Below are 24,187 nucleotides of genomic sequence, written 5' to 3'. Positions count from 1 at the left end.
GTCACCTCATTTGAAAATGGTAGAACGTCATAGAATGTTCTGGAGCAGGGGTCTCCAACCTTGGCAACTTTAAGACGTGTGGACTTCAACTCCCAGAGTTCCACAGCCAGCAAAGCTGGCTGAGGAACTCTGGGAGTTGAAGTCCACACGTCTTAAAGTTGCTTTTTGATTGTTATTATTTAAAAAGTTTTTAATTTTATTTCTTATAAACATATTGTAAATGTACATTATTTTATTCGCAGTTAATCACACATATACACATATTTTCTATAGAAAGAAAAGAAAAAAAAATTACATTCAGGGTTGCTCTTCTACCCTTTCTTTTCCCTCGTTTTACAACAAACCTTCTTCTCCTTCTTTCCCTTCCCCACCTTCTTCTCTCCTCTCCTCCTTTCTTCTTTCCTGCTCTCCTTCCTCTTCCTTACTTCCCCTTCCTTTCCCCCATTCCTCCCTTCTTCTTCCCCTTTCTAACCTTCTCTCCTACTCGTTTCCCCTATCCTTTCATCCTCTCCTTTTCCTTTTCTTCTGTTCCTCTCTCTCCTTCTGCTCTCCTGTCTTACCCACTACTCCTCTCTCCTTTCTTTCTTGTTTGTGGTCCAATATTTCCAGGGGTGGGATTCAGCCAGTTCGCACCTATTCGGGAGAACCGGTTGTTAATTTTCAAAGCAGTTCGGTTGTTGGAAGAAATCTTATTTTGGTTTTTTCCACTTTACAGGGCTAATCCTGTAAGGAAGGCAGGAAAGAAACATTCTGGTGGTGTTTCTAGCCTCATCTTTATTGCCCTGCTTACAGAAACTGCCTCTCGGGTTAACCCTTATTACATTGTAACAGCTAAGGCGAAGTGCCCATTGACATAAGTGACGTTGAGTTGGCCACACCCACACGGTCACATAACCACCGAGCCACGCCTACCCAGCTGGACATTAGGGCAGAGAACCGGTTGTTATATTATTTGAATCCCACCACTGAATATTTCCCCTCTTGGTATCCGAGCAGCCCCATATACTTTCTTTTCAGTCTTAAAGTTGCCAAGGTTGGAGACCACCATTCTATACGCGTGGCCCTCCTTCGTTAACTGATCATGATCTTGCAGGGCAAAAAGAATTCTCGCCACCATTTGCACGCTGTAGCCTTTTTGGAGACGATCACATCAAAACTTTTGACGAACTGCTGTACGATTTTGCCGGAGACTGCAGCTACCTGCTTGCTGGAGACTGCGAGAAGAGGTCTTTCCTCTTACTTGGTGAGTTTAAACTTACGTTTTGAGTATGCTGTTGAATGCCTCTTGAACGTTGTCTGAAGTTCTCCTAGTTTGGGGAAATTTGGAAGAACGAGCAATTCAGCTAAATATAAGGGAGCTTGCTACAAATGGAAGCTGCTCAACAAAATACAGAACATAGACTAATAGGGTTGGAAGGGACCTTGGAGATCTTCTAATCCAACCCCTCAAGCAGTAATGCGATCCCAGACAAATGGGCTGTCCAGTTCCTTCTTGAAAACCTTCAGTGATGGAACATCCATAACTTCTAGAGGTCAGCTGTTCCACTGATTCATTGTCCTCACTGATAGGAAATTGCTCCTTAGTTCTAGGTTGGATTTGTCCTTGATGGACTTTCAGTCTTTACTTCTTGTCTGGCTCTCAGATGTTTTGGAGACTAGGGTGAGCCCTTCTTCTCTTTGATAGTCCCTCAAGTACTAGAAGACTGTTATCAGATCACCCTAGTCCTTCTCTTTGTTAGACTAGACATACCTCGTTCCCTCAATCTTTCATAGTATGCTTTTACCTACAGACCAGGGGTGAAATGCTATGAGTTCGTACTGGTTTGGGCGAACTGGTAGCGGCAGAGGCAGCTGGTTCAGAGAACCGGTAGCGGAGGCAGTGTGAGGCTCTGCCCACCCACCTGGATGTCATTGCTTCCTGGTTTTAACCAGGAAGTAACCTGTTTTTGACACTCTGCATATGTGTAGGAGGCTTTGCACAAGCGCCAAGGGTCTAAAATAGCAAGTAACACATGCCCACTTCCAAACTGGTAGGGAAGGCAAGTAGGTTTCACCCCTGCTCCAGACCGCTTATTATCATTGTCGCTCTTCTCTGCATTCTTTCTAGGGTCCCACTAGTGTTAATTTGATCCCACCCAACTCAAAACCTCCCAATAAATGGCTTGCACCAATCCTGTCCTAGATAGCCAACCATCTCTCTCAGAGATGGTTCTACTTCCAGTGTCTTCTTACCTTCCTCCCGTCCTAAATGGAAACATAAATCTGCTTCAATATCTTTTTTTGATCATACTGTCTTACTGGGTCCTCCTTCACTAGAGATTTCAGACAGATTTGTGACATCTGTCTATCATGAATGGCATGCCACTAGATATTATTATTATTATTATTATTATTATTATTATTATTATTATTATTATTATTATTATTATTATTATTATTATTATTATTATTATTATTATCCATGCACCACGGGATGTGACTTTTGCAGATTTTCCTATGATTCCACGAAGTTACAAGAAAAGTCATTTTGCATTCCTGTTAAAAATGGTAGAGAATTTTTTTTTTAATTTTAACTTTTCTGCAAGGTTATTGGCTTACATTTTTCATTTGTACCACCTATCCATGTAAAAAATGGATGATCATGATTATTATTACTATTATTATTAATTGATTTTCTATTAGCTACATTTCTTAATGCTTAATAAACATTGTGTTGTTTGGGTATTTAATTTTCTTAGCAATATAGATTATATTCTTAATCCCCACCCCTTTTTTTCCAACCACTGAAAAAATAGATTCTATGTTTGATAATATTCTGTGTCTTCTTTCTGTTTAATTTTCCATGTAAGTCTATCCATTTCTGCACAGTCTAGTATCTTCTTAATTATCGCTTCGTCTCGCAGTGTTTCTTCATTTTTCCAATATTGTGCGAATGTAATCCTTGCTGCTCTTCAGGCATGTAACATTAAATACATACTCTTCTTATCACGTTTTTCTGATATTATACTTAATAAAAACAGTTCAGGTTTAAAATCCACTTGTTTCCCTATCATCTTTTCTAACCAACTGTGTATTTTTGCCCGATTTTTCTTTTTTGCTTTAATACGTTCACTCCACCACATATGATAAAATGTGCCCATTTTTTTGGTTATGTTTCCAACATCTGTTAGACCAATTCTTGAATACAGCTTGTCTGTCTGGAACCCGCACTGCATATCGGATATTAATACAATTGAACGTGTCCAGAAATATTTCTCAAGAAAAGTCCTCCAGTCCTCCACTCGCAATAAAATACCTTATGCCATCAGATTTGAAATTTTGGGCTTAGAAAATTTAGAACTATGCTGCCTTCAGTATGACCTGAGCATAGCTCATAAAATCATCTGCTACAATGTCCTACCTGTCAATGACTACTTCAGCTTCAACCACAACAATACACAAGCACACTATAGATAAATACTTAAGGTAAACTGCACCAAACTTGATGGCAGAAAATATGACTTCAGTAACAGAGTGGTCAATGCCTGGAATGCACTACCTGACTCTGTAGTTTCTTCCCCAAACCCCCAAAACTTTAACCTTAGACTGTCTACTGTTGACCTCACCCCATTCCTAAGAGGTCTGTAAGGGGCGTGCATAAGAGCACCAGCGTGCCTACCATCCCTGTCCTAATGTTCCCTTTAATTGTATTCACTTTATGTATTCAGTTCATGCTTATACTTATATATATTATCTAATACGTACTCAACAAATAAATAAAATAATAATAATAAAACATTTTAGCTAATCTAGCATTTTTTTAAAAAAAAAATGGATGAACTTTGATTCGGATGGCCTTTGCATGATATTGGGAAATTGGTACACCGAACAGCTGGTATTATACTACATGCAAGCAATAAGAACAATTGCTTCTCGTAATTTACCCGTACTTGTTAAAAAGGAGAACAAGCCAATGATTGTTAGTAAAAATGCCACTAACCTTTTGTTTCGTTTCAGGTGACTTTCACAATGGAAAAAGAACCAGCCTTTCTTTGTACCTTGGAGAATATTTTGATATACATGTATTCTTAAATGGCACTGTGACTCAAGGTGAAAAAAGGTAAACATTTTGGTTTAGCAACAGATATTTGGGGCTCAATCATGGTCCAAAGTCAAGGACTATCTGTAGCCCAGAATCAAAAGCAGTGTGTTCTATTCTGCACCAGATACTAAGGGAATCTCTCCTTCCTCTTGTAAAAAAAAAAAAGGATTTTGATACCGTATGCCTCAAACGGAGTCTTTCTGGAAAAGGAAGCTGGGTATTATAAGCTGTCCGGTGAGGACCATGGCTTTGTGGTGAAGATTGACACTGGTGGGAATATCCTTCTAAGCCTTGCAGAGAAGCATTATAATAGGACGTGTGGACTCTGTGGGAATTTCAATCGCTTTGCTGAAGATGACTTCATGACCCAGGAAGGTGAGTATTCAGTATGTACTGAATAGTATCTTTTGGTATTGCTTCCTTTCTGATAATGTTTACTTGAATGCTTCTAATATTCCTCACTCGTTATGCGGTTCTTCGTTGTGTCTGGAGCGCAACTCTTTGCAGGACATCTGTGTCACCCTTATGGGGCAAGCTAGATAAGAGTCACAACTAAGTGAGCTCATTCTACTTGATTGCGAAGCTACATTTGCATAAACTTGCACGTAAGGAAGTACACTCCGCCCCCGCCCCTTTCAGGTCTTCTATACAGCCTGAGAAACTAGGGAGGATCTCTTTTGAGCCTCTTCCTCACCTGTTCTGCAGCTTTGGGTTATGCTGTCTGTTGTCTTAGGACTCCCTTGGCTGCGGCTGGTCTCCCTGCCAGGAAATTTCTCCTTAATTCCTTCTTTTCACTAGACTAGACATACTCAATTCCTGCAATTGTTCTTTATAAATTTCAGTTTCCAGTCCCCTAATCATCTTTGTTGCTCTTCTCTGCACTCTTTCTAGAGTCTCAATATATATATTTTGCATCATGGTGACCAAAGCTGGACAGATTTTCCCAAGTGTGGTCTTACCAAGACTCTGTATTGCAGTACTAATAGTTCATGTGATCTTACTACTGTGACTCTGTTGGTGCACCCTAGGACTGAATTGGCTTTTTTGCAAATGCATCACACTGGTGGCTCATACATAAGTGGTTGCCACTAGGACTCCTAGATCCCTGTCATAGCTACTACTGTTGAGCCTAGTGCCACCTATTCTACACCTGTCCACTTGGTTTTCCTTGCTTAAGTGTAAGGCCACTTACTTTTTTTTGCCACTGAATTGCATTTTGTTGGACAGAACCAAGTTTTCAGTCTATCGAGATCTTTCTGGACCTTGAGTCTATCTTCTAAAGAAGATAGCTTAACGCTGTCTGAAAATTTAAGAGTTCCTCTTCTATCCCCTCCTTTAAATCTTTTATGAAGATGTTGAAGAGAACCAGGCCTAAGACAGAACCTTGGGGTATCCCTCATAACTTTAATGACAGTCATGAGCTCTCATGAATAAAAAGAGATGATAGGCTCAAAACCCAGATGGACCTTGACAGGCTAACAAAATGAAATTCAATGTAGAGAAAAGTAAAGTCTAACACTTAGGTAAGAAAAACCAAAAGTACACCTATAGACTGGATGAAACCAGGCTTAATAGCATGGATCTATTGAGAGGGATCTTGGAATCGTAGTGGACAACCAATTAAATATGAGCCAGCAGTGTGCGGCGACAGCTAAAAAAGTCAATGCAGTCCTAAATTGCATTAACAGAGGGATACAATCAAGATCAAATGAGGTACTAATACCACTCTATAAAGTTTTAGTAAGATCACACCTAGAGTACTAAATCCAGTTTTGGTCACCACACTATTAAAAAAAAAATGTTGAGACTCTAGAAAGAGTGCAGAGAAGAGCAACCAAGATGATTAGGGGACTGGAGACTAAAACATACAGTGAACGGTTGCAGGAACTGGGCATAGTTAGTCTAGTGAAGAGAAGGACCAGGGGAGACATGATAGCAGTGTTCCAATATTTGAGGGGCTGCCACAGAGAGGAGGGGGTCAAGCTATTTTCCAAAGCACCCAAAGGCCAGACAAGGAATAGTGGATGGAAACTAACCAAGGAGAGATTCAATCTGGAAATAAGGAGAAATTTTTCTGACAGTGAGAGCAATCAACCCATGGAACAGAAATTGCCTCCAGAAGTTGCGGGAGCTTCATCACTGGAGACTTTCAAGAAGAGACTGGACTGCCATCTGTCAGAAATGATGTAGGGTCTCCTGCTTGGGCGGGGGGAGGGGATTGGACTAGATGGCCTACAAATTCTCTTCCAACTCTGTTAATCTGTTAAAGAAAATGCTTTATCAGGATGGATTTCTTAGCCTGGTTTCTGCTGATCACTGTGTGGCTGTAAAAATGTTTCCAGATCAGATCCTTCATTGTCTGTTTCTGAATAGGTTCTCTTATAGGGTGTTCAATCTCTCAGATCCATTTTTCTCAAAATTAGTGGAGTTCCCCCCCCCCCCCCAGTCTCTTTATTTTGGGAGAAACTACACAGGGCCCTCTGATCCAGATCTGGGGCTGCGTGCTCACAGCCTTGTTCTGGGAAAACTGCAATTTGTCATGCAAAGCTGAAAATGGTGTTTACTGCAAACAGCTGCTGGAAGGCATATGGAAGGGGAATGACGGGCCTTCTAGGGAAGGTTTTGCGGCTTTTGGTTGCAACCGTGACAAGAGTTGGGTTTGAACCTGTCACAAAAATGTGCCTTTAAACATATTGTAACCTCTATTTAGGGACGCGTTTCAGTGGCTAATATGCTGAGCTTGTCGATCGAAAGGGTCGGCAGTTTAGCGGTTCGAATCCCTAGCGCCGCCTAACGGGGTGAGCTCCCATGACTTGTCCCAGCTTCTGCCAACCTAGCAGTTCGAAAGCACGTAAAAAAATGCAAGTAGAAAAAATAGGGACCACCTTTGGTGGGAAGGGAACAGCGTTCATGTGCCTTTGGTGTTGAGTCATGCCGGCCACGTGACCACGGAGATGTCTTCAGACAGCGCTGGCTCTTTGGCTTTGAAACGGAGATGAGCACCGCCCCCTAGAGTCTGGAACGACTAGCACAGTGGTTCCCAACCAGTGTGCCGCGGCACTAAGGGGTGCCGTGAGATCTTTTGAGGGTGCCGGGAACTTTTGAGCTACGGAGATTTTAAATATCTATTTCCTTATAAGGGTGCCGGGAACTTTTGAAAGGCTTTCCAAGGGTGCCTCAAACAAGAAAAGGTTGTGCCTCAAACAAGAAAAGGTTGGGAACCACTGGACTAGCACATATGTGCAAGGGGAACCTTTACCTTAACCTCTTCATTAGATATGGCTGTACAAAGTTTAAGAATTTTAACCTAGCTAATTAAGGCTCTGCGCGGAAAAAGCTTCCCGGAATGAAACCTTGTGCAATTTGAAATCTTTTGGAAAAGGGTCAATACGTTCACAGCCAAATGTGAAAGGTCTCTTCTTGTTGTTTTTCGACTGATTTTATTCCAGCTCAGATGATTCATTTTATCTGAGAAACGTTTCTTTCTAAATTTTTTTTTAAAAAAAACTGCATGGAATGTTGACGCAGTTTAAGAGTGCTGTATCCTGTGATTAGGAAATTTTCTAAAAGGTTCAAAAGAAAAAGCAAGAAAGGACAAAGTACAAGTAGCCCTCAACTTGCGATGGTTCATTTAGTGACCGTTCAAAGTGACAACGGCACTGAAAAAAGTGACTTATGATTCTTTTTTTCACACTTATGATCACTGCAGCATCCCCCCCATGATCACATGATCAAAATCCGGGTGCTTGGAAATTGGTTCATATTTGTTGTGGTCTGCCAGCAGCCTGCGTAGCTGGCAGTGGAGTTGGACAGTAAGGAGGCTGGGGAGGAACATAGGTCAGTCCTGGACTCTGGGGAAGGCCCGGATGAGGGCTCTGCATCGGAGGCAGAGATGGGGCCAGGGCCATCTGGAAGCAATGTGCAGACTCTGGAGTCTCTAGAGGCAGACAGCAGAAAGGCAGAGGAACAGGAGGAGCCTGTTGCTAGTGCACACATGTGAAGAGCTGCCAGAAGGAAGAGCAGCTAAAGCAAAAAGAACAACTCAAGAGTAAGGCCAGGAGATGATTGGCCCCTCCCATAAGGCTTAAAAGAGCAGCAACGGCTCTTGGGCTCATTGTAGGAAAGCAACGTTGCTACAATTGTTTCTTGTCTCCTGTTTCTGAACTTTATTTTTATTTATTTATTTTATCACACAGTATATAAAAGCGTAAGCATGAAATAACTATACAATATATAAGCATACATATAAGTATGAGTATGTAATAACTATATTAATTGGATATAGGTATATATATAGGTATATATATATATATATATATATATATATATATATATATATATATATATATATATTTATATATACATATATATATATATGTTTTCTGAGGCTGTCAGGGGTGTGTGTATATAGGTCTTTGGTTGTTGGGTTTTCTCCGTGTAAAATTGGAAGTGTCTTGGCGACGTTTCGACGAAGTCTCATTCGTCATCTTCAGGCTTCAACCGTGCTTCTGGGAGCAATGTGTGATCGCAGCTGTTTCTTCCTTTTAACTGCTAGTGGGGTTTGAACTGATTGGGTGGGAGCTTGGCTATGCTCTGATTGGATGGGGTTTTTCTGTGCTCTGATTGGCTGGGGTGTGTCCTGTGTTGGTGGGGGCTTGGTTGTGCTCAGTCTAGTCTGTGCTGCAGGGGGATTTGAGCTGGTGAGCTGCATAGCTGTTGTTTGGCTTTGTGGTCGTACTACATCTTCATAGTGGGTGTCAGTCTGCTGCATGAATGGATTGAAGGGGTTTGAAATGGCTAATGTTGCAGCTGCGGTCTGGCTTCTGGTCCTTGGTCGTGCTTCATGATCAGTGTGGGTTTGGGTCTGCTTTCTGGGTGGATGTGCGGTGGTGACATCCTGTGTGGACCTTGTGAGTGTGGGTCCTAGCCAAATTTCTCGCCAAACAACTACAGCCCTATGCAGAATCCATCACCTCACACGTAAAAAACTCATTCCAGTTCATAGAGATCATAAAGAAACAAAACTTACAGCCCAGCGACCTACTCGTGAGCTTTGATGTCATATCCCTCTTCACCCAAGTGCCAATCAAAGAAGCCTTGACAGCTATCCAAAACAAATATAACCCCCCCAAGCACATCCTAGATCTGACCAACCACTGCCTATCCAACACATACTTCATCTATAATGGACAAAAATACAAACAAGTAGAAGGAGCACCCATGGGATCACCCCTCTCACCAGTCATTGCCAATCTCTACATGGAACACTTTGAAACCCAAGCTCTAGAAAAATCTGATCACAAACCCAAACTCTGGCTCAGATATGTAGACGACACCTTCATAATCTGGCCACATGGGAAAGAAAAACTTGACAACTTCCTCACACACCTCAATAGCCTACACCCCAAAATACAGTTCACCATGGAAACAGAAGTTAATAACCAACTTCCCTTCCTGGATGTCTTAGTCTACAGAAAACCCAATGGCTCCCTAGGACACACCATCTACCAGAAGAAAACACACACAAACCGCTATCTGCACGCACTCTCACACCACCACCCAGCACAGATCAACTCCGTAGCCAAGACACTCATCTCCAGAACAAAATGCTTAGCTGATGAACAACACCTAAAACCCGAACTAGACACTCTCACTAACGTACTAACATCCAATGGATTCCAAACAAATAAGATTACCAAGCTAATCCAAAAAGAACCCCCCACTAAAATCCAAGACAGAGAACAAGAAAACGGCACAGCCCTCCTCCCATATATAAAAGGCACCACAGACAGAATCAGCAAGATCCTCCACAAACACAACATCAAGACAGCATTCTGCACAAACAGAAAAATATCCACCATCCTAAGAAACCCCAAAGACAAAATTGAGTTAGAAAATCAAGGAGTATATGAAATCCCATGCACCGCCTGCCACACCACATACATTGGACAAACCAACAGAAGAATAAGTGCGCATTGAAGAACACAAGAACTCATTCAAAAGAGGAACCAACTTCTTCCCTGGTCCAACACTTTAAAGTCACAGGACATGATATTGACTTTAAAAAGACCAGAACTATCGCCAAAACTGAACACTTTAACAACAGAATAATCAGAGAAGCCATTGAGATAGAAAAACGCCCACACAGCATGAACAAACGAGATGACACCTCCCGCCTACCAGCCATTTGGAAACCCGCCCTTATTGACAAACGAGTCCCTAACACGAGGAATGACACCAGACCCACACTCACAAGGTCCACACAGGATGTCACCACCGCACATCCACCCAGAAAGCAGACCCAAACCCACACTGATCATGAAGCACGACCAAGGACCAGAAGCCAGACCGCAGCTGCAACATTAGCCATTTCAAACCCCTTCAATCCATTCATGCAGCAGACTGACACCCACTATGAAGATGTAGTACGACCACAAAGCCAAACAACAGCTATGCAGCTCACCAGCTCAAATCCCCCTGCAGCACAGACTAGACTGAGCACAACCAAGCCCCCACCAACACAGGACACACCCCCAGCCAATCAGAGCACAGAAAACCCCATCCAATCAGAGCACAGCCAAGCTCCCACCCAATCAGTTCAAACCCCACTAGCAGTTAAAAGGAAGAAACAGCTGCGATCACATTGCTCCCAGAAGCACGAAGCTGAAGCCTGAAGATGACGAATGAGACTTCGTCAAACGCCGCCAAGACACTTCCAATTTTACACGGGAGAAAACCCGAACAACCAAAGACCTATATATATATATATATATATATATATATATATATATATATATATATAGATATAGATATAGATATAGATATAGATATAGATATAGATATATAGGTATATATATATAGGTATATATATATATATAGATATATATAAGGCCATCACTCTGCTAAAAAAATAATTCCCTCAACACTATCAGACTATTACTGAATCTGCACTACTATTAATCGCTTCATAGTTCCCATCACCAATCTCTTTCCACTTATGACTGTATGACTATAACTTGTTGCTGGCAATCCTTATGATTTATATTGATATATTGACCATCAATTGTGTTGTAAATGTTGTACCTTGATGAACATATCTTTTCTTTTATGTACACTGAGAGCATATGCACCAAGACAAATTCCTTGTGTGTCCAATCACACTTGGCCAATAAAATTCTATTCTATTCTATATAACGAAAGGAAACAATAGGAAACAATAGGACAGGAATGGTAGGCACTCTTGTGCTCTTATGCACGCGCCTTACGCCCCTTAGGAATGGGGTGAGGTCAATAGTAGAGTTTTTGGTTAAAGCTTTGGGGATTTTGGGAAGAGACCACAGAGTCAGGTAATGTATTCCAAGCATTAACAACTCTGTTACTGAAGTCATATTTTCTGCAATCAAGATTGGAGCGGTTCACATTAAGCTTAAATCTATTGTGTGCTTGTGTATTGCCAAGAAAAGCCTTTGGCAGGGTGCCAAAGAAGATAAAGGTTTGTGATAAGGCCATAGGACTTTTCTGAAGGACTTTGTTTTGGAATTAATTTGGACTAAGCTGAGAAAGAAGTAATTCTCACCTGTTCTAATAAAATATGTTTGATTAGGACTGATTGTGTCTGGTAATAACTACTTGGGCCTAGGCCACAACAATATTTATGATGGACGTAGTGTCTCTTGGTCCTCCTGGAAAGCCGCAAAAGATGAGAATCAGGGCAAGCTAGTTAAGACCACTCCCTTCATCTACTTCCTGCCATTTGCGTCAATGGTCGAAAAGGCAAAGATGAGAGGCAATCAGTCTCCAGCAATGTTTGCGAGATGGGAACTATTTGAATATTCCTTTCCCCAGGAGTCCTGAACTTCAGAGACTCAGTTTTGAAAGAAAACAAGGAGCCCTCTTTGGATGTCTCTTGGGACCTTCCTCACAGAGGTTGTATTCAGCTGGTTTGGACCGGTTCGCCCGAACCAGTAGCGGAGATCGCAGGTGGGCTCGCCCACCTGCCCCGGCTCCAAGTCGTGCTATTTAGGCACATGTGTGGAAGGCCAGGCGCATGCGCGGACAGTACATGCATGCATGGACAGTGTGCACATGCGCAGAGAGCACACACACGCGTAGACAACACACATGCACATGAGGCAAGCACGCACATGCGCTGTGAACCAGTGGTAAAGTTAAATGAAACCCACCCCTGCTTCCTCAATGCCTGTTGTGTCTGCGCCCCCCCGAGCCAGGCCTGCTGCCAGAAAGTGACTTAGACAGTGAGGGGGAAGGGCTGTCAGGACTTACCTCGGGAGCACCTGCTTGCCTGGCTCAGCTCCAGGAGCCAGAAACAGGCCAGGTGGAAGAGATAACAAGGCCTCCATCTCCTGACTCTTCCCCCCCCCAGGCCACGCCTGCAGACCCAGCTGACAGCAATCAGGCTTGGTTTTGTAGGCAGGGGAGGAGGGAACAACAGAAGCAAGGGTGGGGCAGGCCTAGGAAGTGCTGAGTCATGGAGCCACACCCCACAGGATATAAAAGGCAGCCAGAGCTGCTGTGTCTCTTTGTAACAGGCAAATCCACTGATTAAGAGCTGAAGTTTGTTTCTAGGTGTGACCAGCGTCATAGAAGATAACGGAGGCTCTTGGCAGATGCTGGCTATTCTGCTGATAGTGACGGCTAATTAAGCCATCATTCGGACGGAGGCGAGGGAGGACAGAACAATGCCCTTAGAAGATCTGTCCCATCTGACTTCAATTTTGGAATCCTTGGTGCTCTCTCTGAGCTTGTTGCTTTCTTGCAGACGTTTCATCACCCAACTAGATTGACAAAACATCTGCAAGAAAACAAGAAGCTCAGTGAGAGCATCAAGGTTTCCAAAACTGAAGTCGAGTTGAACTCAGTTGGGTGATGAAACATCTGTAACAACATTGCCAAAAAGGCACTAAGAATTGTCGTTAACCTAATCTTGTGTAGCTTCTTCTCTGGTGATATTGTACTACTAACGAGAGCGTACAAAAGATTTGCTAGACCAATTCTTGAATACAGCTCATCTGTCTGGAACCCGCACTGCATATCGGACAGAAATACAATCAAGAGAGTCCAGAGATATTTCACAAGAAGAGTCTTCCACTCCTCTGCCCGCATTAAAATAGCTTATGCCACCAGACTCCAAATTTTGGGCTTAGACAATTTAGAACTACGCCGACTTCAGTCTGACCTAAGCATAGTACATAAAATTATCAACCACAATGTTCTACCTGTCAATGATTACTTCAGCTTCAACCCCAACGATACACGAGCAAATAATAGATACAAACTCAAGGTAAACCACTTCAAACTCGATTGCAGAAAATACGACTTCTGCAAAACGGAGTGGTCAATGTCTGGAATGCACTACCTGACTCTGTGGTTTCATCCCCAAAGCCCCATAACTTTAACCTTAAACTGTCTACTTTCGACCTCATCCCATTCCTAAGAGGTCTGTAAGGAGGGGGGGTGTCCATAAGTGCACCAGCGTGCCTACCATCCCTGTCCTAATATTCCTTTTTTACTTTCTCTTTTCATGTATCCAAATCATGCTTATACTTTGACCTGTTATCTTATATATGATTGACAAATAAATAAAATAAAATAAAATAAAATAAATTGAATTGGGGGTGGAATATTTCTGCATTTCTTTCTGATTTGCTTCAGAAAGCACGTGAGTTTGAGCTGCTGCTTTAAGGTGAATTGGGGGAGGAATATTTCTGCATTTCTTTCTGATTTGCTTCAGAAAGCACGTGAGTTTGAGCTGCTGCTTTAAGGTGAATTGGGGGAGGAATATTTCTGCATTTCTTTCTGATTTGCTTCAGAAAGCACGTGAGTTTGAGCTGCTGCTTTAAGGTGAATTGGGGGAGGAATATTTCTGCATTTCTTTCTGATTTGCTTCAGAAAGCACGTGAGTTTGAGCTGCTGCTTTAAGGTGAATTGGGGGAGGAATATTTCTGCATTTCTTTCTGATTTGCTTCAGAAAGCACGTGAGTTTGAGCTGCTGCTTTAAGGTGAATTGGGGGAGGAATATTTCTGCATTTCTTTCTGATTTGCTTCAGAAAGCACGTGAGTTTGAGCTGCTGCTTTAAGGTGAATTGGGGGAGGAATATTTCTGCATTTCTTTCTGATTTGCTTCAGAAAGCACGTGAGTTTGAGCTGCTGCTTTAAGGTGAATTGGGGGAGGAATATTTCTGCATTTCTTTCTGATTTGCTTCAGAAAGCACGTGAGTTTGAGCTGCTGCTTTAAGGTGAATTGGGGGAGGAATATTTCTGCATTTCTTTCTGATTTGCTTCAGAAAGCACGTGAGTTTGAGCTGCTGCTTTAAGGTGAATTGGGGGAGGAATATTTCTGCATTTCTTTCTGATTTGCTTCAGAAAGCACGTGAGTTTGAGCTGCTGCTTTAAGGTGAATTGGGGGAGGAATATTTCTGCATTTCTTTCTGATTTGCTTCAGAAAACGTGAGTTTGAGCTGCTGCTTTAAGGTGAATTGGGGGAGGAATATTTCTGCATTTCTTTCTGATTTGCTTCAGAAAGCACGTGAGTTTGAGCTGCTGCTTTAAGGTGAATTGGGGGAGGAATATTTCTGCATTTCTTTCTGATTTGCTTCAGAAAGCACGTGAGTTTGAGCTGCTGCTTTAAGGTGAATTGGGGGAGGAATATTTCTGCATTTCTTTCTGATTTGCTTCAGAAAGCACGTGAGTTTGAGCTGCTGCTTTAAGGTGAATTGGGGGAGGAATATTTCTGCATTTCTTTCTGATTTGCTTCAGAAAACGTGAGTTTGAGCTGCTGCTTTAAGGTGAATTGGGGGAGGAATATTTCTGCATTTCTTTCTGATTTGCTTCAGAAAGCACGTGAGTTTGAGCTGCTGCTTTAAGGTGAATTGGGGGAGGAATATTTCTGCATTTCTTTCTGATTTGCTTCAGAAAGCACGTGAGTTTGAGCTGCTGCTTTAAGGTGAATTGGGGGAGGAATATTTCTGCATTTCTTTCTGATTTGCTTCAGAAAGCACGTGAGTTTGAGCTGCTGCTTTAAGGTGAATTGGGGGAGGAATATTTCTGCATTTCTTTCTGATTTGCTCAGAAAGCACGTGAGTTTGAGCTGCTGCTTTAAGGTGAATTGGGGGAGGAATATTTCTGCATTTCTTTCTGATTTGCTTCAGAAAGCACGTGAGTTTGAGCTGCTGCTTTAAGGTGAATTGGGGGAGGAATATTTCTGCATTTCTTTCTGATTTGCTTCAGAAAGCACGTGAGTTTGAGCTGCTGCTTTAAGGTGAATTGGGGGAGGAATATTTCTGCATTTCTTTCTGATTTGCTTCAGAAAGCACGTGAGTTTGAGCTGCTGCTTTAAGGTGAATTGGGGGAGGAATATTTCTGCATTTCTTTCTGATTTGCTTCAGAAAGCACGTGAGTTTGAGCTGCTGCTTTAAGGTGAATTGGGGGAGGAATATTTCTGCATTTCTTTCTGATTTGCTTCAGAAAGCACGTGAGTTGAGCTGCTGCTTTAAGGTGAATTGGGGGAGGAATATTTCTGCATTTCTTTCTGATTTGCTTCAGAAAGCACGTGAGTTTGAGCTGCTGCTTTAAGGTGAATTGGGGGAGGAATATTTCTGCATTTCTTTCTGATTTGCTTCAGAAAGCACGTGAGTTTGAGCTGCTGCTTTAAGGTGAATTGGGGGAGGAATATTTCTGCATTTCTTTCTGATTTGCTTCAGAAAGCACGTGAGTTGAGCTGCTGCTTTAAGGTGAATTGGGGTGGAATATTTCTGCATTTCTTTCTGATTTCTCCCTAACGGTAGTGAATCTAATCTAATCACTATAAATAAATAATAGCAATAATATATTCAGGGTTGGTCCACTTGAGATTGTGATTTTATTCTATTCAAAATGACTGGCTTAGTTCAGTGCAATACTTGTTTTGCAGCTGTCTTTCATGATACCTTTTTCAAATTTGGGTACTGTCCTCTTTGTAAACAAATTAGCAGTCTACGTGGACAGATTAAATATCTAGAATCTCTAATCTATGCTCTCCAAGCAGAAATTAGGTACCCAATTCAGCCATTCCAGCTGCTGAGCCATCAGCCCCCTCTACCACAAAGATCCAGCAGGAAAAGGGCAGTATGGACAACCGTGGGATCTGGCAGGGTGAGAGCTGTGAACCATAAACACAAAGCTTTTACAGTGTCCCAGTATAACAGATATAGTGCCCTTGCTGACCTAAATAGGAACACTAAAGTGACAGATCAAGGTAGTTGTGATACTGATAACTCAAACAATCAAGGGATTATGGTTCAAGATGAAGAACTTACTTTGGAAAAGTGTGAACCTACTTTGGAAAAGTGTGTATCAAGTATTACAGATCGGTCACACAAGAAGAGCAAGGTATCCAAAAAGAGAAGCCACCTTCTGATTGGTGATTCAATTGTAAGGATGTAAATTTAGGAAAGGATATGGAGGTTTTGAAAGGCGTCAGGTGTCTACCTGGTGCTACTGCCAGCAGAGACAAGAGGCGTATTCTTAAGATAGTCAAGAATGCCAGTAAGGATTCTGATGTTGATGCTATTATACACCTTGGCACAAATGATCTGTCCCAAAAGGATGTGCTTTCTGTGCAGAATGATTTCCAGAGCTTAGGGTATGAACTTAATAGCATAGGTTGTAGGCTTAACTTTTCAGAGGTTTTACCAGTACATAAGGAACAAAAGGTAAAGGCCAGCGTGTAGTGGAGTTTAATGTGTGGCTAAAGGAGTGGTGTAAAGGGAAGGCTTTGGTTTTATTAGTCATGATGTCTGCAACTGGTCCAATGAAAAATTGTACAAAGAGATGGATTGCATCCATCAAAGAAAGGACTGAGTTACTTAGCAATACATTCACAGATTTTCTGGATAAACATTTAAACTGAACAGTGGGGACAGAGAATTAACTGATAAGAAAATTTCTGTCCCCAGCAATCGAAAACTAAAGGGTTATCAGTGCATGTAACATAGATGTCTGTATGGGTAAGACTATCAACCATGCTATCAAGCAAAACCAAGCATTTAACAGTGAGTGCCATACCATGTGCACTAAACCAACAGGTGGCATGAAAGTAGGGGCAGTCAACACAGGTTATGTAGACAGTAAACACAAGATCAATCCAAATGGACTCAAATGTCTATACACCAATGCACAGAGTATGAGGAATAAACAGGGTGAATTAGAAATCCAAGTAAATGAGGGTAGATATGATATTGTTGCCATTACGGAAACTTGGTGGGATGAAACTGACAAATGGAACATACAGCTAGAGGATATAAATTATTTAAAAGAAATAGACCAAATAAAGAGGAGGTGGAGTTGCACTATATATAAGAAATAACTACATCTCTACAGAAATAGAGCACAACAATGATGAAAATCATCTTGAATGTATTTGGGTCAATATAAAAGGGTGAAAACGATATTGCCATAGGTCTATACTATAGGCCACCCAACCAAACAGAGGAAGTAGATGAACTTTTGCTAGTCAGCTAACTAAGGTATGTAGGAAGCACATCACAGTAGTAATGGGGATTTTAACTACCCTGACATCAACTGGGAAACAAACTCTGCACCAAGTGGAAAATCCAACAGGTTCCTAACAAACCTAGCAGACAACTTTGTTTCCCAAAAATAGAGAAGGCGACAAGGGATCAGCCATATTGGACTTAATTCTCACTAACAGAGATGAAATGATAGAAGGTGTTGAAGCTACAGGAACCTTGGGGGCAAGTGACCACGCAATATTGGAATTCAACATTAAGCAAATACAAGTAGTAGAACAAAGTCAAACTAGAGTCTTGCACTTTAAGAGCTAATTTCAATAAACTTAGAGATCTTGAGAAGGATTCAATGGATGAGAATCCTCAGGGGGAAAACAACTCAAGAAGCTTGGGAAATTTTGAAAAGTGAGATTATAAAAGCACAGTCTAACACAATACCAATGAAGAAGAAAAATAGTAGATCACAAAAGAAACCAGCATGGATGCATAAAGAACTATCTGACAAATTGAAAGACAAAAAGGACAAATATAAAAAATGGAAAGAGGGCAAATAACTAAGGCAGAATATCAGCAAATAGCCGAGCCTGTAAAGATGAAGTGAGGAAAGCTAAGGCTCACAATGAACAAAGGCTAGCGACAAAAGTAAAAAATAATAAAAAAAGCTTCTTCCAACATGTTAAAAACAAGAAAAAAGTCAAGGAAACAATTGGCCCATTGCTGGGAGAAAGTGGCAAGAAGATGACAAGCAACAGGGAGAAAGCAGATCTACTTAACTCATATTTTGCATCTGTCTTTACACAAAAGGAAAAAACAATCCAACCTATCAAAAACAGCACTACAAAAAACAGATTAGAAACACAAGTTAAAATAGGGAAGAAAATGGTAAGTGAACACCTGTCTACCCTAGACGAGTTCAAATCACCAGGACCGGATGGATTACACCCCAAGGTTCTGAAGGAACTGGCAGACGTGATCTCAGAACCACTGAACTATATCTTTCAAAGATCCTGGAGCACAGGGGAGCTGCCAGAGGACTGGAAAAGAGCTGATGTAGTTCCCATCTTCAAAAAAGGAAAAAAAACAGATCCAGGAAACTACAGACCTATCAGTCTGACCTCAATACCGGGGAAGATTCTGGAAAAGATAATCAAGCAACGAATCACCGAACACCTAGAAGCAAACAAAGTAATAACCAAAAGCCAACATGGGTTTGTCAGAAACAGATCATGCCAGACTAATCTTATCGCATTCTTTGACAAAATGACAAAATTAGTAGACCAGAGGAATGCTGTTGATATAATTTACTTGGACTTCAGTAAAGCATTTGATAAAGTAGACCATAACCTACTACTAGATAAAGTAGAAAAATGTGGGTTAGACAGCGCCACCACCAGATGGATTCGTAACTGGCTGACCAACCGCACTCAACGTGTAGTCCTCAACGGAACTACATCCACATGGAGGGAAGTATGCAGTGGAGTACCCCAAGGCTCTGTTTTAGGCCCAGTACTCTTCAACATCTTCATCAATGACTTGGACAAGGGGATAGATGGAGAACTCATCAAATTTGCAGATGACACCAAGCTGGCAGGAATAGCCAACACTCCAGAAGATAGGCTCAAGTTACAGAAAGATCTTGACAGACTTGAACATTGGGCGCTATCTAACAAAATGAAATTCAACAGTGAAAAAAGTAAGGTTCTACATTTAGGCCAAAAAAACAAAATGCACCAGTACCGTATATGTGGTACCTTGCTCAATAGTAGTACCTGTGAGAGGGATCTTGGAGTCCTAGTGGATAACCATCTAGATATGAGCCAGCAGTGTGCAGCAGCTGTTAAAAAAGCCAACACAATTCTGGGCTGCATAAACAGAGGGATAGAATCAAGATCACGTGAAGTGCTAGTACCACTTTATAATGCCTTGGTAAGGCCACACTTGGAATATTGCATCCAGTTTTGGTCGCCACGATGTAAAAAAGATGTTGAGACTCTAGAAAGAGTGCAGAGAAGAGCAACAAAGATGATTAGGGGACTGGAGGATAAAACATATGAAGAACGGTTGCAGGAACTGGGTATGTCTAGTTTAACAAAAAGAAGGACCAGGGGAGACATGATAGCAGTGTTCCAATATCTCAGGGGCTGCCACAGAGAAGTGGGAGTCGGGCTGTTCTCCAGAGCACCTGAGGGTAGAACAAGAAGCAATGGGTGGAAACTGATCAAGGAAAGAAGCAACTTAGAACTAAGGAGAAATTTCCTGACAGTTAGAACAATTAATAAGTGGAACAACTTGCCTTCAGAAGTTGTGAATGCTCCAACACTGGAAATTTTTAAGAAAATGTTGGATAACCATCTGACTGAGATGGTGTAGGGTTTCCTGCCTGGGCAGGGGGTTGGACTAGAAGGCCTCCAAGGTCCCTTCCAACTCTGATGTTATGTTATGTTATGTTATGTTAAATATCTGCAAGAAAACAAACAAGCTCAGGGAGCAACCCAGAATCCAACACCTCAACCCTGAGCTGCAAATATTCTCTTCTACCAGAGCTTCAATTTTATTCCTTATTCTTTTGGTTTTGAAAAAAGAGGACATGAGCACGGTGGCTACCAAAGCATCAGAATTAGCTTTGTATTGGGATTCAAATAGACAGGCTTGAAGTAGCATCATTGGCAAATAATAAAAGGTGTTGGCAGATCAGGGTTTTGTCTGAAAGGTTACAGCAAAAACAGAGTGAGGTTCCGGGTCTGAAGAGGGGTGCAAATGTAACCCTTAATTTTTAGTCTTCTGGGAAAGATATATTTTTTTTTGTCATAACATTATATACAAGCACATACGTTGAAAGGAAACAATAGGACAGGAATGGTAGGCACTTTTGTGCATTTATGCACGCCCCTTAGGAATGGGGTGAGGTCAATGGTAGACAATTTTTGGTTAAAGTTTTGGGGATTTTGGGAAGAGACCACAGAGTCAGGCAGTGTGTTCCAAGCGTTAACAACTCTGTTACAGAAGTCATATTTTCTGCAATCAAGATTGGAGCGGTGAACATTAAGTTTAAATCTATTGTGTGCTCATGTATTATTGCGATTGAAGCTGAAGTAGACTTTAACAGGAAGGACATTGCAATAGATGATTCTGTGTGTTAAACACAGGTCATGTCAGAGTTGGCGGAGTTCTAAGTTTTCTAATCCCAGGATTTCAAGTCCGGTGGTATAAGGTATTTTGTTGTTTACAGAGGAGCGGAGAATTCTTCTTGTAAACTATTTCTGGACTCGTTCAATTGTATTAATGTCAAAGATGTGATATGGACTCCAGACAGGTGAGCTGTATTCAAGAACGGGTCTGGCAAATGTTTTGTATGCTCTGGTTAGTAGTGTGGTGTTTTTGGAAAAGAAGCTACGCAAAATTAGGTTTACAACTCTTAGAGCCTTTTTTGCTATGTAGTTGCAGTGGGCTTTGGCACTTAGATCATTTGATATGAAAACACCAGCGTGTTTATTGCTGCTCATTGTGAGAATTACTGTGTGAATAGTCAGGATGGTGGCAGCTGCGTTGTGGGAATGCTCTAGAAAATCCATATTTGCCCCCAGGCACTAAAAGATTCATTCATTCATTCATTTATTTGATTTTTATACCGCCCTTCTCCCGAAGGACTCAGGGCGGTGTACAGGCAAATAAAAACAGACAAGACAATAATCTATAAAATGCAAAATTAAAAAACTTATTATAATTTGCCTAAAATTTTAAAATATATAGAAATTAAAACCCCGTTTAAAATTAATAATAAAACTATACAATCCATAAAATTTAAGCCAGCCCTGCGCGAATAAAAAGATGCATCTTCAGTTCGCGGCGAAAGGTCCGAAGGTCGGGTATTTGGCGTAAACCCGGGGGAAGTTCGTTCCAGAGTGTGGGAGCCCCCACAGAGAAGGACCTTCCCCTGGGGGCTGCCAGCCGACATTGCTTGGTGGACGGCACCCTGAGAAGACCCTCTCTGTGAGAGCGTACGGGTCGGTGGGAGGCATGTGGTAACAGCAGGCGGTCCCGTAAGTACCCAGGCCCTAAGCCATGGAGCGCTTTAAAGGTCATAACCAAAACCTTAAAGTGCACCCGAAAAGCGACAGGCAGCCAGTGCAGTCTGCGCAGGAGGGGTGTTACGTGGGAGGTACGAGATCCTCCCTCTATCACCCGCGCAGCTGCATTCTGCAAAAGATGATGACTCCATATGTTTTCCCCTTGAAGACCTGAGTCACGTTTCTGGTTTTTCTTCTTGGAAGGAAGGTCAGTGAATGAGCAGCGATAAACACGCTGCTGTTATTTTTAGGAAGGAAATTTCCACTTTGTTTTCTCATGGGAAAAAAAGAAAAAAATACCCTGCGTAAAACGTGTTTGAAGCTTAATTGTTCTTTTTTTGTTTTGTTTTGGATAATTCAGTGATTGCAGTATTTTTCCGTCTCTGTGATCAGATAGCGATGGGTCTCCCCACACGGAAGAGCAGGAACTAAATTCACAATCCGCTTCTTCTTTTTTAAAAACCAGTTCTTCTTTTTAAAGAAATGGTTTGTTTCTGAGGTTGTCGCTATAGGTAGCCTTCGATTTATGACCCCAGTTGACCTTGACATGTCTATCGCTAAGAGAAACATTTGTTAGGGGAATTTTGCCCCCCATTTTACGACCTTTCTTCCCCACAAGGGTTCAGCGAATCGCTACAGTTGTTAAGTTAGTCACACGGTTGTTAAGTGAATCCGGCTTCCCCATTAACTTGGTTTGTCAGAAGGTCGCCAAAGCGGATCGCGTGACCCCGGGACACTGCGACCATCATAAATATGAGGCAGTTGCCAAGTGTTCTGATTTTGATCACATGACCATGGGGATACCCAACGATACACCAGCGCACAATAGATGCAAACTCAAGGTAAACCGCTCCAAACTCAATTGCAGAAAATATGACTTCAGTAACAAGAGTGGTCAATACCTGGAATGCACTACCTGACTCTGTAGTTTCATCCCCAAACCCCCAAAACTTTAACCTTGGACTGTCTACTGTTGACCTCACCCCGTTCCTAAGAGGTCTGTAAGGGGGTGTGCATAAGCGCACCGACGTGCCTACCGTCCCTGTCCTAATGTTTTCTCTATTTGTATCTATTTTATGTATTCAATTCATGCTTATACTTATATATATTACCCAATACACTCTTGAGTGATAAATAAATAAATAAATAAATAAATATTGTAAGTGTGAAAAACGGCCATAAGTTACTTTTTCAGGACTGTTGTAACTTTGAACGGTTGCTATATGAACCTTTGTAAATTGAGGACTACCTGTATTTGATGTTTCTGTCTTGCCAACGCCTTTAAGGAGTGTCTGATGCTCTAATAGTTCCATCTCTCCTTCAGAGAAGGTTTCCATGCTTGGAGAATACGGTAGGATGAGATGGGCGGCAAATCAATTTCATCGTGAATAATCAACAAACAAAAAATTGGTCACTTGAAGATGCGCGGACTTCAACTCCTGGGGTTCCCCAGCCAGCTAGGAATTCTGGGAGTTGAAGTCCACATATCTTCAATAGAATAGAATAGAACAGAATTTTTTATTGGCCAAGTGTGATTGGACACACAAGGAATTTGTCTTTGGTGCATATGCTCTCAGTGTACATAAAAAGACAAGATACACTCGTCAAGAATAAAAAGATACAACACTTAACGATCATCATAGGGTACAAATAAGCAATCAGGAAACAATCAATATCAGTATAAATCATAAGGATACAAGCCACAAAGTTACAGTCATAAGAGGAAGGAGATGGGTGTTGGGAACAATGAGAAGATTAACAGTAGTGCAGATTTAGTAAATAGTTTGACAGTGTTGAGGGAATTATTTGTTTAGCAGAGTGATGGCATTCGGGGAAAAACTGTTCTTGTGTCTAGTTGTTCGGTGTGTAGAATAGAACAGAATAGAATAGAATAGAATAGAATAGAATAGAATAGAATAGAATAGAATAGAATAGAATAGAATAGAATAGAATAGAATTTATTGGCCAAGTGTGATTGGACACACAAGGAATTCGTCTTTAGTGCAGATGCTCTCAGTGTACATAAAAGAAAAGATACGTTCATCAAGAATTCTGAGGTACAACACTTAATGATAGTCATAGGGTACAAATAAGCAATCAGGAAACAATATTAATATAAATTGTAAGGATACAAGCAACAAAGTTACAGTCATACAGTCATAAGTGGAAAGAGATGGGTGGTGGGAACGATGAGAAGATTAATAGTAGTGCAGATTTAGTAAATAGTTTGACAGCGTTGATGGAATTATTTGTTTAGCAGAATGATGGCGTTCAGGAAGAAACTGTTCAAGTGACTAAGGTTAGGAAACATTGTTCTGGGAGAATGTGTGTGTGTGTGTGTGTGTGTGTGTGTGTGTGTGTGTGTGTGTGTGTGTAGTCTTATTCCAAAGACTTTGTACCTTGCAGGCTGATGTGATGGGGTTGTGATCTCACAAATGAATCAGGATTTTTTCCCTGCGGCCTGAACTGCACAACTTTCCTTTATACAGCTAGAAACTGAAGCCAACTCATAA

At 41.5% G+C, this 24,187-nt stretch overlaps 1 protein-coding gene across 4 annotated transcripts in view; it reads left to right on the top strand.

The window, feature by feature from the left end:
- The window catches only part of VWF (von Willebrand factor), a 227,162-nt gene that overhangs the window by 3,528 nt on the left and 199,447 nt on the right, over positions 1-24,187 (top strand). For all 4 annotated transcript variants that reach the window (XR_009155943.1, XR_009155942.1, XM_058189660.1 and 1 more), the window contains exons 3-5: positions 1,094-1,243; positions 3,997-4,099; positions 4,248-4,456. Coding sequence is in view for 2 of the 4 variants with exons in the window: in XM_058189660.1 (XP_058045643.1) it covers positions 1,094-1,243; positions 3,997-4,099; positions 4,248-4,456 (462 nt within the window). In the remaining 2 variants the exon portion in view is untranslated. The remainder of the gene's footprint in view (positions 1-1,093; positions 1,244-3,996; positions 4,100-4,247; positions 4,457-24,187) is intronic.

Source organism: Ahaetulla prasina, chromosome 7, assembly GCF_028640845.1.
Source record: "Ahaetulla prasina isolate Xishuangbanna chromosome 7, ASM2864084v1, whole genome shotgun sequence".
NCBI lineage: Eukaryota > Metazoa > Chordata > Lepidosauria > Squamata > Colubridae > Ahaetulla > Ahaetulla prasina.
This window is presented reverse-complemented; position numbering and strand designations above follow the sequence as displayed.